General features: G+C 65.7%; 2 protein-coding genes across 2 annotated transcripts; both read right to left on the bottom strand.

The window, feature by feature from the left end:
• Positions 1–843: 843 nt before the first annotated feature.
• Positions 844–7,791, bottom strand: RUSC1 (RUN and SH3 domain containing 1). Its single transcript, XM_075724486.1, has 9 exons — positions 6,195–7,791; positions 5,421–5,522; positions 4,342–4,418; positions 3,987–4,161; positions 3,752–3,857; positions 3,605–3,651; positions 2,306–3,329; positions 1,827–1,955; positions 844–1,098 (listed from the first exon to the last, which is right to left on the bottom strand). The coding sequence occupies exons 1-9, from the start codon at positions 7,789–7,791 to the stop codon at positions 930–932; spliced, it is 3,426 nt and encodes a 1,141-aa protein (XP_075580601.1). The 3' UTR covers positions 844–929.
• Positions 7,792–8,948: 1,157 nt separating this feature from the next.
• FDPS (farnesyl diphosphate synthase) lies at positions 8,949–11,312 on the bottom strand. Its single transcript, XM_075724456.1, has 9 exons — positions 11,175–11,312; positions 10,957–11,097; positions 10,803–10,883; positions 10,597–10,719; positions 10,271–10,359; positions 9,927–9,999; positions 9,710–9,787; positions 9,499–9,633; positions 8,949–9,201 (listed from the first exon to the last, which is right to left on the bottom strand). Exons 1-9 carry the CDS (start codon positions 11,310–11,312, stop codon positions 9,001–9,003), a joined length of 1,059 nt encoding a protein of 352 aa, XP_075580571.1. The 3' UTR covers positions 8,949–9,000.
• Between the last annotated feature and the right edge of the window lie 1,969 nt (positions 11,313–13,281).

The following is a 13,281-nucleotide window of genomic DNA, read 5'->3' as shown; positions in this document are numbered from 1 at the left end:
ATAAAATAAAAGCCATCCAGCCCCTACTGAAATCCTGTGAGTCAGTAAAAAGATTAGTTTAATTTAAGAAATAAACAAAACAAACACCTTTACTGGTGCTGTGCAGCTTCCAGCTCACGGGCTGGTCACCAGCCAGCGATGCACACTTTTCCAGGATTCTTCCTGGCTCTGGCTGTCTGCAGCCGCCTCTTCCTATGCCATGTCGGAGAGTGGGCACTTTCTGCCAGGGTATGACACCGTACTGGGCCCTGGGGTTGCCAGCCGACGGTGCTGTGCTGCCTTTGCCTGCAAAAGCATTTACTCCCAAAGACCCAGCACCAGCCTGGGCTACCCACGCAGGGACGGGCCCCACGGCCCTTTCCAGCCCCTCACCCCACAATGATCTGTTCACACATGTAGATACATGAGTCACAACCTTTATTTCCAGCTTTTCCCCCCGGAATAAGCTCATTCCTGTGGTTACAACTATTTACAGAGTGCTGGGACTGCGCATCAGTGGCCTGGGCCACCAGCCCCGGCCATGGGGTAAAGCAGGGCATGTGGAGGTGGCAGGACACGATGGCACAGAGACAACGTACAGGACCGTGAGTACCGCGCAGGGACAGGGTCCTCCCCTCCCCTAGCACAGGCGTGGGCAGCAGCTGAGGAAACACGAGCTAGAGTAGATCCCAAACGGGGGCCACGGCGAAGTGCTGGCAGATCTGCGGGGACACGCACAGCGGTGGCTCACGGGATGCACCCACGGCAGACAGCAACGTCATGCGAACAAGCAGCAGCGACAGGCAGCAGGGCAGGGTCCCCTGCAGAACTGCCAGCCCTGAAGGTGGTGAAGCCCCAAAGGCGGTGAAGACGTGGCAGGAGACAGTCCTTCCCAGAGGCGGCACCCGCTTCGGCAAGCTCAGCCGCTGCCTAAGGTCTCCTCTGCCTCCTCACAAAATTAGGGATGTGTAGCTGACAGGAACTAGGCCAGTGTTGTTTCCATGGCAGCAGCGGATCCAGTCTTCATCCACAGTAGAGAGCAGCTGCAGGATGTCCCCTTTTTGGAAGCTCAGGTGACCGTCGGCAGCACCTGTGTGGTCACACAGTGCCCGAACTGCCCTGCACCACAAACGCCATCAGGGATCCATCTCCCCAGGGACCCCAGGTACCGCTGAGCAAAGCTCCCGCAGGACTCGGGAGGTGTTTTGACGCTCATTTGTGGAGCCAGTGGTCCCCTCCCCGCCCCAGGTGGAGATGCTATCTGACGATGGACGTGATTGAGAAGCCACATCACAAAACCGTCCTGCCAAGCAGGCCCTCGGAGCAGCAGCAGAGCGTGAGCAGCGCTTGCACAGGCATGGAGGGGAGATCTAGGTCAGGGCCAGCGAGGGCTGGGGAGGAGGGAGACGGCCGAACACAGTGTGGGACAGACGCTGCGCAAGCACAGGAGGACCACAACGGCATTTCTGACCTGCCACAATTTGGTCAGAGCTGCCACACAGATGCCCCAACAAGCTGCTATGAATCCAGAAAGCACACAAAAGAAAGAAAATGCTCAAAATTCCCCCCAAAACCGTCTGGGAAAAACAACTGATCACAGCTAAGCAGACACACGGGTTCACCCAAAGCTCAGCAGGAGCCGGGGGAATCCCCAGGGGAGCAGTCAAGGTGCAAGGCAGCAAGCAGGAGTGGTGTGCCCTTCCCTGGAAAGGCGTGTAGGACATCCAGGCTAGGCCTGGAAACAGCCCCCGCTTCCACACCCCACCCCACCCCACCCCACCCCCCCCCCCCCAAAAAAAATCCACCACCAGCTTTCCAGCCCCAAACACTACGGTGCCCTGCATCACCTGTGGGGCTGGGGCGGGTCGGATGTGTTGCTCTCGGGCTGTTCTTGATCACAGGTCTTCTCAGACGCCAGCCCCTTCGCCACCACGGCCAGGACACGCGCACTGGGGGACAGCCAACTAGAGGGTCTCCTGCCACAAAGCAAAGGAAGCCACAAGCTCGTCTGGGAAGCCTCTTCCCACCCATCCCGCTCAGAAAACTCTTCTGGCGATCTGCGAGCTGAACAAGGGGTCTATCGAGCACCACCAAGCCTCCACCATGAGCTCCTGCTTCTCTGAAACTGAGGCGACGTGATGGCAGCAGCACTTGGGCCCCGGCACAGCGCAACAGCCCAGGACCACAGCCTGGATGAGACGGACAGCACCAGCCACCCCGCAAGGCCGCGAGCCCCACGGTGTGCTCTCCGTACACCGTCTGGGAGAAAAGCCCTTCCTCAGCACACGCCGCTTCCCCCACCCCACCTGCCCAAGCTGGGCCTTACCTGGACCTGGCGGAGATGGCGTCAGGACTGGGAGGGAAGCTCCTGGCAGAGGGGCTGGTGGCTCCAAAGAGCCGGCCCAGCCAGCTGCCCTTGTCAGGACCCGGGGGGCCGCCAGCCTCTGGGTCGGAAGGGGCTGCCCGGTTCCTATTCGCATGAGGCTCTGAGGAAGCAGCCAGGAGTTTCTCTCCAGCAGCAGGATCATCTGGCCTGGTGGGTGCTCCAGCTCCAGCAGGCAGGACGAGGTCTTCAGGGGAAGAGGTCCCAGACGTGTCAGGACTGCTGCTGGCCTTCGGACCGGAGGGTTCAGGGACAGCTTTGGTCTGAAGGAGCTGCAGCTCCGTGCCTCGAGGCTCATTCACAGCTATGCGGGGTCGCGCAGCCTGGCCTGGGCTGGAATCCCCCGCAGCCGTCCGCAGCTTTGTCCACCAGATGAAGGGGAACTTCTCCTTGCTAGGAGCAGCGTAAATCCTGGAGGCCTGGCTCAGCTGGCCCCACCAGCCACTGAGGCCAGCCCTGGCATCCTGAGGGCCTGCCTCCGGTCTGGGGGTCTCCAGCGAGCTGTCACCTCCCAGGAAAGTGCGACTGAGCTGGTCGCCCCACCGCCGCACGTGCTGGAAGGTCTGCTGCAGGGCGGCCCCAACCTGGGGGCCAGGGACCAGCCTGCGCACAGCTGCCTGGGACTGGGACCTTGCGCTGCCCTCTGCACCGGCTGCCCTGCCCAGAGCATCGGGCGGGATCTCATCTTCCAGGCTTGCCCCTGCAGCACTGCTCTGGCCCTCCAGAGAAGGCCGCGCAGCCCCCCGAGCCTGAGCGGCGTGATGGGCAGGAGATGGGGGTGACTCCAGCCGACGGGACAAGGGTCTTATATCCACGGAGAGGTGGTGGTGTTCAAAGAGCAGGTCAAGGTGGAAAGTCAGCACTGAGAGGGGCTGGATGAGCAGCAGCAGTTCATCAGCGAGGTGGGGAAGAGGGCCTTGACTCAGGGCAAAGAAGGCCATGGGTGAATACAGCACGGAGATTACACCTACGAGACACGGACAGTGCTGGACAGCTGCAAAATGCCCTGCCCTTGCCCACACGTCCCTCCCAGGGCCAACTGGGTCCATCCTAGCGGGTCCAAATGATGCTCCAAATGGTCTGCCCGACTGCCCTTGTTCAGCAAGACAGCCACGGAAAACGATGCCCTTGTCCACTAAGGAAATCCCAGCGAAGCATTGCGGGTGGAACAAGTATGGGCTTATCACTGGGGCAAGCGGGAGAGGACCTGGGCAGGGAGCTTTCTGGGTACTGTGTCCTTACCTGGGCTCTTCTGCAGGTGAGAGATCCACAGCTCCAGCTGCTTAATGCTAAACAAGACGAAGGGAACCCAAGTTAGAGCTCCTGGGACGCTGCTCCAACCTGCCATCGCAGCAAGGACAGCCTGGGCCATCAAGGGCCAATACTCACTTCAAAAGGCCGAGGATAAAGGCATGGAACTTCTGTCTGGCGCTGTTGAGAGGGGCCAGCCCGGCCACGTGCCAGCACAGGGAGTGGAGGGAGCGGGTGTTGGGGCCTGTGGAATACACAACACAGACAGTCATGGCTCCAGGGGCACATCCTCCCCCAGCCCGGGCTGGAAAAGGACTCCAGGCACCTTGAGATGGTGATCCCAACATCTCCAGAGCATGTTCCTCACACTGACCTGTCTTCACGGAGGCTTCCACCACACTCCAGGGGGAATTTTTCCTCTGGCCTGTGATAACATCCTTCTGGAACGGCTTCAGCCCGTCCTCCACCAAGGCATAGAGCGCAGGGCAGAGGGTGTGCAGCAGCAGGTAACCCACATCTGGGCTGAGCCGGCTGTCTCCCAGCTGGGCCTGAAGTAGGGAGGCAGAAGGAGAGGAGAGGGAGGGGAACGGCAGCACCTAACCCTGAGCCTGCAGGATGGGATGGTGGGATCTTCCCGCTGGAGCTCCCAAAGCCTCTCCTACCCAAAGCCTGCATGGACTGCCCTCACTCCTGCCCACCCCAGCCCGAGCCCCAGCCCAGCCCCTCACCTTCTGCACCAGGTTTCGTGCAGTGCTGAAGTGGGCGATAACCTTGTCCACGGCGGTGCTGATGGCGATCAGCAGGGCTGTTGGGCAACGGAAAGAGAGATGTCAACACAGCACCCGAGCCCCACCGCCGCTGCGGCACCTGCCCTCAGCCCATCGGCAGCGTGCGGCTGGCTGGGGCTGACCAGCATTGCACCGGCCACAGCTGCAGTGAGGAGCAGCTCTGGACATCAAGGCCTGGAGGAGCTGGGGAGGAGAGGGCAGGCGCCAGGAAGGCCCAGGGCCACGCAGCATCCCAGGCTGTTGCCATGGCAACCCGTTGCTCCCGGGTGCAGGGATGAAGGACCCGCCGCTCCCACGGGGACCAGGCCAGGAGTGAGGCGCGGGCAGGAGACCCGCAAGGTGTTTGCAAGGTGCCGGGGCAGCCCCCGCCCCGTTCTCCGGCTCGACAGCACCATCTGCCGAGAGGCGGGCAGGGCTGGGCCCCGCAGCAGGCAGCCCTGCCTGCCCCTGCCCCTGCCCCTGCCCCTGCCCCTGGCCCTGCCCCTGGCCCTGGCCCTGCCCCTGGCCCTGCCTGGCCCTGGCCCTGGCCCTGGCCCTGGCCCTGGCCCTGGCCCTGCCCCTAGCCCTGGCCCTGCCCGCCCCTGCCCCTGCCTGGCCCTGCCCCTGGCCCTGGCCCTGCCCCTGGCCCTGGCCCTGGCCCTGCCCGCCCCTGCCTGCCCCTGCCCCTGCCCCTGCCCCTGCCTGGCCCTGGCCCTAGCCCTGGCCCTGCCCCTGCCCCTGGCCCTGCCCGTCCCTGCCTCTGCCTGCCCCTGCCCCTGGCCCTGCCCGTCCCTGCCTCTGCCCCCCGCCCCTGCCCGTGCCCGAGAGGCCGGCCAGGCCCCCCGCCGCCCCCCGCCTCTGGACCGAGCCCCCCGCCACCTCCCCAGGCCCTGGGGTCTCCCGGGCCCAGCGCTGTCACACCCCGGCCGCCTCCCGGAGCCCCGCTCGGCCCCGCCAGAGGCTCCGGAGGGGAAACGGCCCCGGCTCGGCGGCCCTTCAGCCCGAGCGCGGCGGCGGGGCCGGCTCCGCGGGGCCGTTACCTTTCTTCTGCTCCCCCGGGGGGCGGCGGGCTCCTCCCGTGCTCCCCCCGCCGGGCCGCGCTGCGCCCGCGGCCGCTCCAGCGGCGGACGGCGAGGGCCTGGCTGGAGAGAGGGGGGCGGCGGGGTCAGGCGGGGCCTCGCCCGGGCTCCCCCGGGGCCGGCTGGGCGCTGCCGGGGCCCGGGGGGGCAGCGCGGGGGGGACGCGGGGCCCGGGCGCCGCTGCCGCGGGAGGCCCAGGCCGCGCTCGCCGCAAGCAGCCGGCCCCGCCGCCCCGGCCCCACTCACCGCGGGCGGCACCGGGGCCGGCACCAGCCGGGCCGCGCTCGCCCATGGAGCCGGAGGCCGCGGCGGGCGGAGCGGGGCGGGCCGGGCCCCGCGGGCCGGGCGCAGCGAGGAGGGGCCAGCCCGGCCCCGGGCGGCCGGGAAGGGCCGGGGCGGCCGCCGGCGCCGCGCGTCCCAGCCGAGCCGGGCCGGGGGTGCGGAGGGGGAAGCCGCGCCTGCAAGGAGCCCAGGGCAGCGGCGGCCCCCCCGGCCCTGCCGGCCCCCCCGGCCCTGCCCGGCACGGAGCGATCGAGGGGCGCGGAAGCCACTCGTCCCAGCCAGCGAGGAGCTGGGCCAGCTCGGCCTGCAGCCGCCACACGCACCCGCCCCCCCGCAGCCCCCCAAGTCCTTGCAGCCCCAGATGTGGCCCCTGCGGCTCCTCCTTGCCCCGCTCGGTCCCCTAAAGGGTGACACCCCTGCACCCAGCCTGGAAGAGCGGACCCAAATTCTTACCCTCCTTGCAGCTCTCATCTCGTCTCTCGACCGTCCTTGGCACCCAGGGGTCCCCACCAGGCCCCCCGAGCCTGTGAACCAGGGCGTCTTTACCACAGCCAGAGCCTTTATCACAACCCTTCTCTCCTGGGAGGCAGCTTTGTGGTGGCAGCCCCCCTTCCTCCGCGTCCCCCGGCTGCCCCTCCACAATGGGCTGCAGTCCCGGTCGGGATCTCCTCCTCTTCGGCTGGTGGCTTTCCACAGGTGCCAGCAAGTGTCCACCCAGAGGCACGGGCGGCATCCAGCCTGAGCCGTCGCTGCCTACGACCATCTCAAGGGGTGCAGGTGGGCGTTGAGGTGCCACAGGCTCTGCCCGCTCACCGGCTGGCTGGCCCCTGGGCTTGCTGGAGGCACTGCGGTACCGCAGCTCCTTGAAGGTGGTCACCTCTCTCTGCCTGGAGCTGGGTGGTTTCGGTGGCCAGTCATGCTGGAGCTGGGGCTGGGCTGGCTCCTGGCCCACGGCGCTGGAGAGGAGCTCGCTCGGGGGCGGCAGCTCCGTGTCGGGTGAGAATACGATCAGCCAGTCGCTCCGGTCAGCTCTGGCCTGGGCAAGAGCAGGCCCAGCGGCGTTCCTCTTCCTCTTCTGGGCAAGCTCATGGAAGGAGGTGATGGTCTTCTTGCCTGCGTCTCTGCAAAGGTCACCTGAGCTCAGATCTGGCTCCGCTGGCTGTGCAGGCAGGAGTGGCTGCTCTGCTCTGTATGCATTGAGAACCTGCAGTCGTCTCCGAGGCCGGGGGGGCACAGGCGGGGGGACGCTGCCAGCCCGGGGCCGTGGCTCAGGAGTGCTGCTCAGACTGGGATCCCACCATCCTGGTGCAGGCAGTGCCAAAGGTGTGGGATCAGGGTTGGGGAGGGAGTTGCAGTTAGGGTCTAGGTTGGCGCAGATGCTGGTGGTCTCCTGCCCCGCTGTGCTGGGAGAGGTCTCATTGCACTGGGAGTCAAGCGAGGTGCTGCTGCAGAGGCTGTCCGGGCTCTCTCCAGCCAGGGCATGCGGTCTCTGGAGCGCCGGCGGGTTGAGGTTGGCGTCTCTTCCATCACGCATCCTACTCTGGTCAGCCAACAACTGGCCATCCTGGGCATCTTCTATGGGAATGACGTCGGGCTGATTTTCAGGGGATTGAGACTCTTCTCTGGAGAACCCCTTGCAGTACACGGAGACCGGGGAGTCATCCAAGCTGAAATCCGAGCAGCTACTGACAGAGGAGGAGGAGGAGGAGGATGAAGCCAGATCACAAAGGGGCTCACAAGGGGAAGCCACCTCCTCCCCAGCATGCAGGCAGGGGAAATCCTCTTGAGCTGCCTGGTTCTGGAGACCCAGCATCACCGGCTGCTGAGTGTGGGACTCACAGCACTGGCATTTCAAGGAGGGGTTGTTGGAATTGGCATCTACTTGCTCACAGTTCCCGGGGCAGTCGCTGCAGCTGGTCTGGTCTCCTCCACCCATGGAGGCAGAGGTCTCTTGGAGCTCTGGGTGCCGGGAGAGGTGCAGCCCCAGGGAGATGTGCTGCAGATGGATGTGGTTGAGGTTGCACAGCAGGCCTTTCTTCGGAGCCAGCATGATGCTGCCTCACTGGTAGCGCCGGGGCTCCTTGGAGAGCCCCACAGCTCCTCTCTTCAGACCATCCAGCTCCCTGCAAACATCAAACACCCCTTCAGCAGGGGAGAACGCGGCAGCACAAACCTGGAGAGGAACGGACAGCACAAGAGGGAGGGCGGTGACCTTGCAGCAGCCACCGAGCAGGGAAGGGCCGGCTGCAGGGGACCGGCACGAGGGCCTGTGGGTTCAGAGTGGGGAATACCCTCCGTGGAGAGGGGCTGCCCCACAGCTCCCCACTGAGCTCAGGCCTGGCTGGCTGGGCAGGGGCTGCAGCCGGTTGCTGGTAGCCGGGGAGCCGGCAGCTGATCCCTGGAGCACGACCTGAGCGTGATCCAGGGAGGTTCTGGCCAGTCCAGGCGTCTGCAGCGGCAGGGCTGAATCCCTCTGCCAGCTCTTGGCGGCCGGGAGCATCTCAGAGATGCTGTCAAGGAGAAAACGCCCTTGGAAACCTCAGCCGGGGAGCTGCTGGCCAAGGCAGGGTGACACGGCCGGCACCCTCAGCCAGGGCACGGCCAAGGAGACGCCCGGCCTCCCGCAGACCTGGCAGCCGCTGCAGCCGCCCGCCGCATCGCCCGGCCCGGCCCGGGGGAGAGCTCCGGCCCCGGGCGCCCATCGCCGGCCTCGGGCCGGGCAGCTCAGAGCCAGGGTGGCCTCGGGCAGGCGGCTCCGACCCGGCCCCGGGGCTGGAGCGGCGCCGCCGGGGTGCAGCCGCCCCTTCCCCTCCCCGCCGCGCCCCCGCCGCCCCGGCCCCGCTCACCTCGTCGCGCTGCGGCGGCGAATGCGGCTGCCGGGAGGGAGGAGCCCCGGGAGGAGCCCCGGCCCCGCCCGGGAGCCGACGGGGGCGGTGCTCCGGTCCGCCCCCCCTCCTCCCCCCCAAAAAACCAACCCCTGCAGCCGGAAAGCACCGGAGGTGCCGGCATCCCCCCCCTCCCCGGTCCAGCCCCGTCCCCGGCAAAGAGCAGGCAGCGACACACCCGCAATAACTTATGTTTATTGACACAAACGCTGGCAGCTGATCTATGCCCCCCACAGCCCCCTCGCAGGGTCTGCCAGGGGCCCCAGACCCCCACCCCAGGGGGATGCTGGGGCAGGGACCAGGCAGCTACGGCCGGGGGGAACCCAACCAGGCCCCCTCAGCAAAGACTAAGCAGTCCAGAGCCAGGCCCACCATCACTTCTGCCGCTTGTAAATCTTCTGAGCTAGGCCAAGAAAGATCTCCTTGGGCAGGCGGTTGGCGTGCTTTGTGATCAGTTCCTGCAGGCGCTGATAGCTGCTCTCCTCATACTCCTGAAAAGCAGCCCTCATGCCCAGAGTCTCATAGAGCTCCTTCACCTTTGCCACCTTCTCGGGCTCCTTACAGCCATAGTTCTCCTGAGAAAACACCAGAACAAGTCCGGCTGAGGCCCAGCTTACAGCCGCTGCCGTAGCTGCTCATTCAGAGCGTGGCAGGAGTCAGCTCTTGTTCTCCCTGCTACCACCTCATACCACTTGCAACAACCAACCCTTCTCCCAGCCAGGTAGCAGCACAGCGCAGCTACGCAGGGCGGCACACGGCTTTTCAGGTGTACGTTACGGCACTACGCTCCCTCTACACCACGTCCTCGGGGATGAGGTCCACACCACCTCTCCCTCATCTTCAGCGGCTTTCTGTCAGCCTGGTGATGTTACCTCCAGGATCTGCCTCTGGTCTGGCGTGACCCGACGCAGACACTCCACCACCAGCCAGCTGCACTTATTGTCCTGGATATCAGTGCCAACCTTCCCCATCAGCTCCGGGTCCCCAAAGCAGTCCAGGTAATCATCCTGCACGAAGACGGAAACACGTGAGCACCACAACCGGTGTCTTACAAGCACCGAGGGACGGGGAGTCACCTTGTACCTGGATCTGAAAGAATTCGCCCATCTCCAGCAAGATAGCTTTGGCATCATCGTGCTCCTCCTTACCGTCAATACCAGTCTAAGAGGGGGAAAGAGGAATAAAGCCTTCCAGTACCTGCCTTCCACCCTCACTTCTCCCATCTCCCAACCCCCTGCCCTCCTCAACAGCCTCATACCAAGGGTTAGGCCCCTCCTGAGACTGTTTCCATTAAACTCACCATGTACATGGCAGCAGCCACAGGCAGGTAGAAGGAGTAGAACGCCGTCTTGTACTTAACAATTGCTTTATACCTGCAGCAGAGGAACCGTGCTCAGTGACAAAGCCCTGGCCTTCCCCTCCCACCAGGGCTCTGCAGATCAGGGCCAGCAGGAGAAAAGCAGCTCCCTCCAAACCAGCTCCCAAGCTCTGATGGTGCGAGCAAGACTTGGTCCCCAAAGCCTGGGAGGTGACAGCAGCATTTCAGCAAGCCAGTTGTCTCTCTTACACAGTCTGGAAGGGACTGCAAGCAGAGCCACCCTGCCACAGCTGGGCTGCCATCTCTGGCCCCTTCCCTCTCTTTACCTCTGCTCAGTGAAGCGATTCAAATCCACCTGGGAAACAGGAGCAGTGATGAGGTCCAGCATCTGCCCAAGCTCAGTCTGGTAGGCAGTCTGCCGAGGAAAGAAAGGATTTGTTCACACGGTCCCCCAGGAAAGTCCCCACAGCACAGTGAAAACCCCCAACCCAAGCCCCACTTCGGCTCCTCTCCGAGTCTGAAGGAAGGGCGCGTGTCTGGCAGGACGCCCAGGAACTCAGGGAACGGTCCGAGATCCACACACCACCAAACATGCAGAAACGGCCCAAACCCAGGGGGGGGGGGTGGGGTGGGGTGCAGGGGCCAGGCACACCTGCAAAAAAAGCTCCAGCAGGTGCAGGTAGTAGGGACGCTCCCCGCAGTACTTCTTCAGCAGCCTGTAGACAGATGACTCCAGGAGGAAGGCATCGTTGATGGCATCCAGACCGATCCCCTCCTGCACCAGGAGGGCAGGGAGGTGTCACAAAACACCTCGACCCCACAGGGCCCAGCGGGCAGGGGCCTCCCGAATGCCCTCACCTTCTTGTACCAGCACAGCTGCCCCCGGCGGGTGAGGGACGCGTCCATGATGTCGTCGGCCACCAGGAAAAAGGCTTGGAACTGCGAGAGGCTGGCTTAGGGGCCGTGGGGGGTCCCCACGGGGCCCCCGGCCGCCCCCCGGCCCGGCTCTCACCAGCTCTATGCACCAGCCGACGGCCAGGGCGCACCGCAGGCTCTCCGGGTCCCGCTGCCCGGGGCTCGCCAGCTCCCGGAAGGCGGCCAGCACCGTCAGCCCGCGGTTGCACTTCCCGCCCGGCGCGTTGTACTCCAGCACCTGCGGGCGGAGAGGAGCGGGCAGCGGGCAGCCCCGGGCCCGCCGCCCCCCGCCCCGGCCCCCCGGCCCTTCCTCACCTCCTTCAGCCGCGCCACGGCGTCGCCCACCTCCGGGTGCCCGAGGCCGCCCTCCGTCAGGTCGCGGACGATCTGTGGGAAGAAGCCGAGGAACTCCTCCCGCCCGGCCGCCGCCCCCCTCGCCCCGCTGCCGCTCATGGTGACCGAGAGCGCGGCCCGGACCCGCCGCCCGCTGCCTTTGCTCCGCTCCGCCCCGCCCGGCCCGGCGCGGGGCTCGCCGGGGCGCGTAGTCCGGAGCCGCGGGGGCAGCCGGCGCCTCCCCGCCCCCCCGACTACAGCTCCCGGCGTGCCCCGCGCGGGGGCGGAGCCAGCCGCCGGCCGCGCCTGGCGCCCACGCTCATTGGTCCGCTCCATCGTATGAGGATGAGCCCAAGGAGGCTGAGCCAGTAGAAGCGCGGAGAGGGCGGGACCGAGCCGGCTGATTGGTGGAGGGAGAGAATGGAGCGAGAGCCCGGCCGGAGCGCGGGGGCGGGCGGAGCCCGGGGCGGGGGCGGGAACTGGGGGTGCAGGGGGAGGGGGTGCAGTTGGGAGGTGCAGGGGTGCTGTGCAGTGGAACTGGGGGGGCTGGGGTACACTGTGGCTGGGGGGGAGCTGTGGCATGCAGGGGTGCTGTGCAGTGCGGCTGGGGGGGCAGGGGTGCTGTGCAGTGCGGTTCTTAGAATCATGGGATCATGGAGTGCTTTGGGTGGGAAGGGACCCTTAGAGCCCACCCAGCCCCACCCCTGCAGCGACAGGGACAGCTTTAACCAGAGCAGGGGGCTCAGAGCCCCGTCCAGCCTGGCCTGGGATGTTCCCAGGGATGGGGCCTCCACCGCCTCTCTGGGCAACCTGTGCCAGTGCCTCACCACCCTCAGCGTAAAAAATTTCTTCCTCGTATCCAGTCTAAATCTATTCTTCTTTAGTTTAAATCCATTACTCCTTGTCCTGTCCCAACAGGCCTTGCTAAAAAGCTTGCCCCCCCCTTCCTGCAGCCCCTGTCAGCCCTGCCAGGCCGCACTCAGGCCTCCCCGCAGCCCCCTCCTCTCCAGGCTGAGCACCCCCAGCTCCCCCAGCCTGGCCCCGCAGCAGAGGGGCTCCGGCCCTCGGGGCATTTCTGTGGCCTCCTCTGGCCCCGCTCCAGCAGCTCCGTGTCCTTGTGCTGAGGGCCCCGAGCTGGGCGCAGGGCTGCAGGGGGGTCTGCCCAGAGCGGAGCAGAGGGGCAGAATCCCCTCCCTCGCCCCGCTGCCCACGCTGCCGGGGATGCAGCCCAGGACACGCTTGGCTTTCTGGGCTGCCAGTGCACATTGCCGGCTCATGCCCAGCTTTTCATCCCCCAGCACCCCCAAGTCCTTCTCCGCAGGGCTGCTCTCCATCCCCTCACCCCCAGCCTGCATTGATAGCGGGGGCTGCCCCGTCCCAGGGGCAGGACCTTGCACTTGGCCTTGTTGAACCTCACGAGGTTCACACCGGCCCCCTCCCCAGCTTGTCCAGGTCCCTTTGGGTGACATCTCGTCCTTCTGGCGTGTCAGCCGCACCCCTCAGCTTGGTGTGGTCTGCGAACTGAACTTGCTGAGGGTGCACTTGATCCCACTTGTCTCTGTCATCAATGAATGCCAGTTGTGGGGTGTGGGGGTGCACTGTAGCTGGGGGGTCAGCCGGGGCTGCAGGGGTGCTGTGCAGATAGGGGGTGCAGGGGTGCACTGTAGCTGCGGGGTCAGCCAGGGGTGCAGGGGTGCTGTGCAGTGCAGTTGGGGGGTGCGGGGGTGCACTGTAGCTGGGGGTCAGCCAGGGGTGCAGGGGTGCTGTGCAGTGTAACTGGGGGTGCAGTGCAGGGGTGGGGTGCAGGTGTCAGGGGGATGCAGTGAACGTGGGGTGCACCACACACCTTTGCGTGCAGGTGAGAAATCAGGTGCTGGGGGGAGGTTTGGCCTCCCATCGTCCTCATGGCTGTCACCCGGCTGGGCCGAGGACCCACCGGGTGGGCGCAGCTCTGCGGTGGCACCCTTCCCATGTGGTGCCGCGAGGGATACTGCGCCGAATGGCAATCTCCCGCTTACCCGCTGTAATCCTCTAATCTCAGCTAACCCCGGTTTAATCAATCTCTGCCTTGTTTGCCTGCTAAACCCCC

This window comes from Pelecanus crispus, chromosome 22 (assembly GCF_030463565.1).
Source record: "Pelecanus crispus isolate bPelCri1 chromosome 22, bPelCri1.pri, whole genome shotgun sequence".
NCBI lineage: Eukaryota > Metazoa > Chordata > Aves > Pelecaniformes > Pelecanidae > Pelecanus > Pelecanus crispus.
This window is presented reverse-complemented; position numbering and strand designations above follow the sequence as displayed.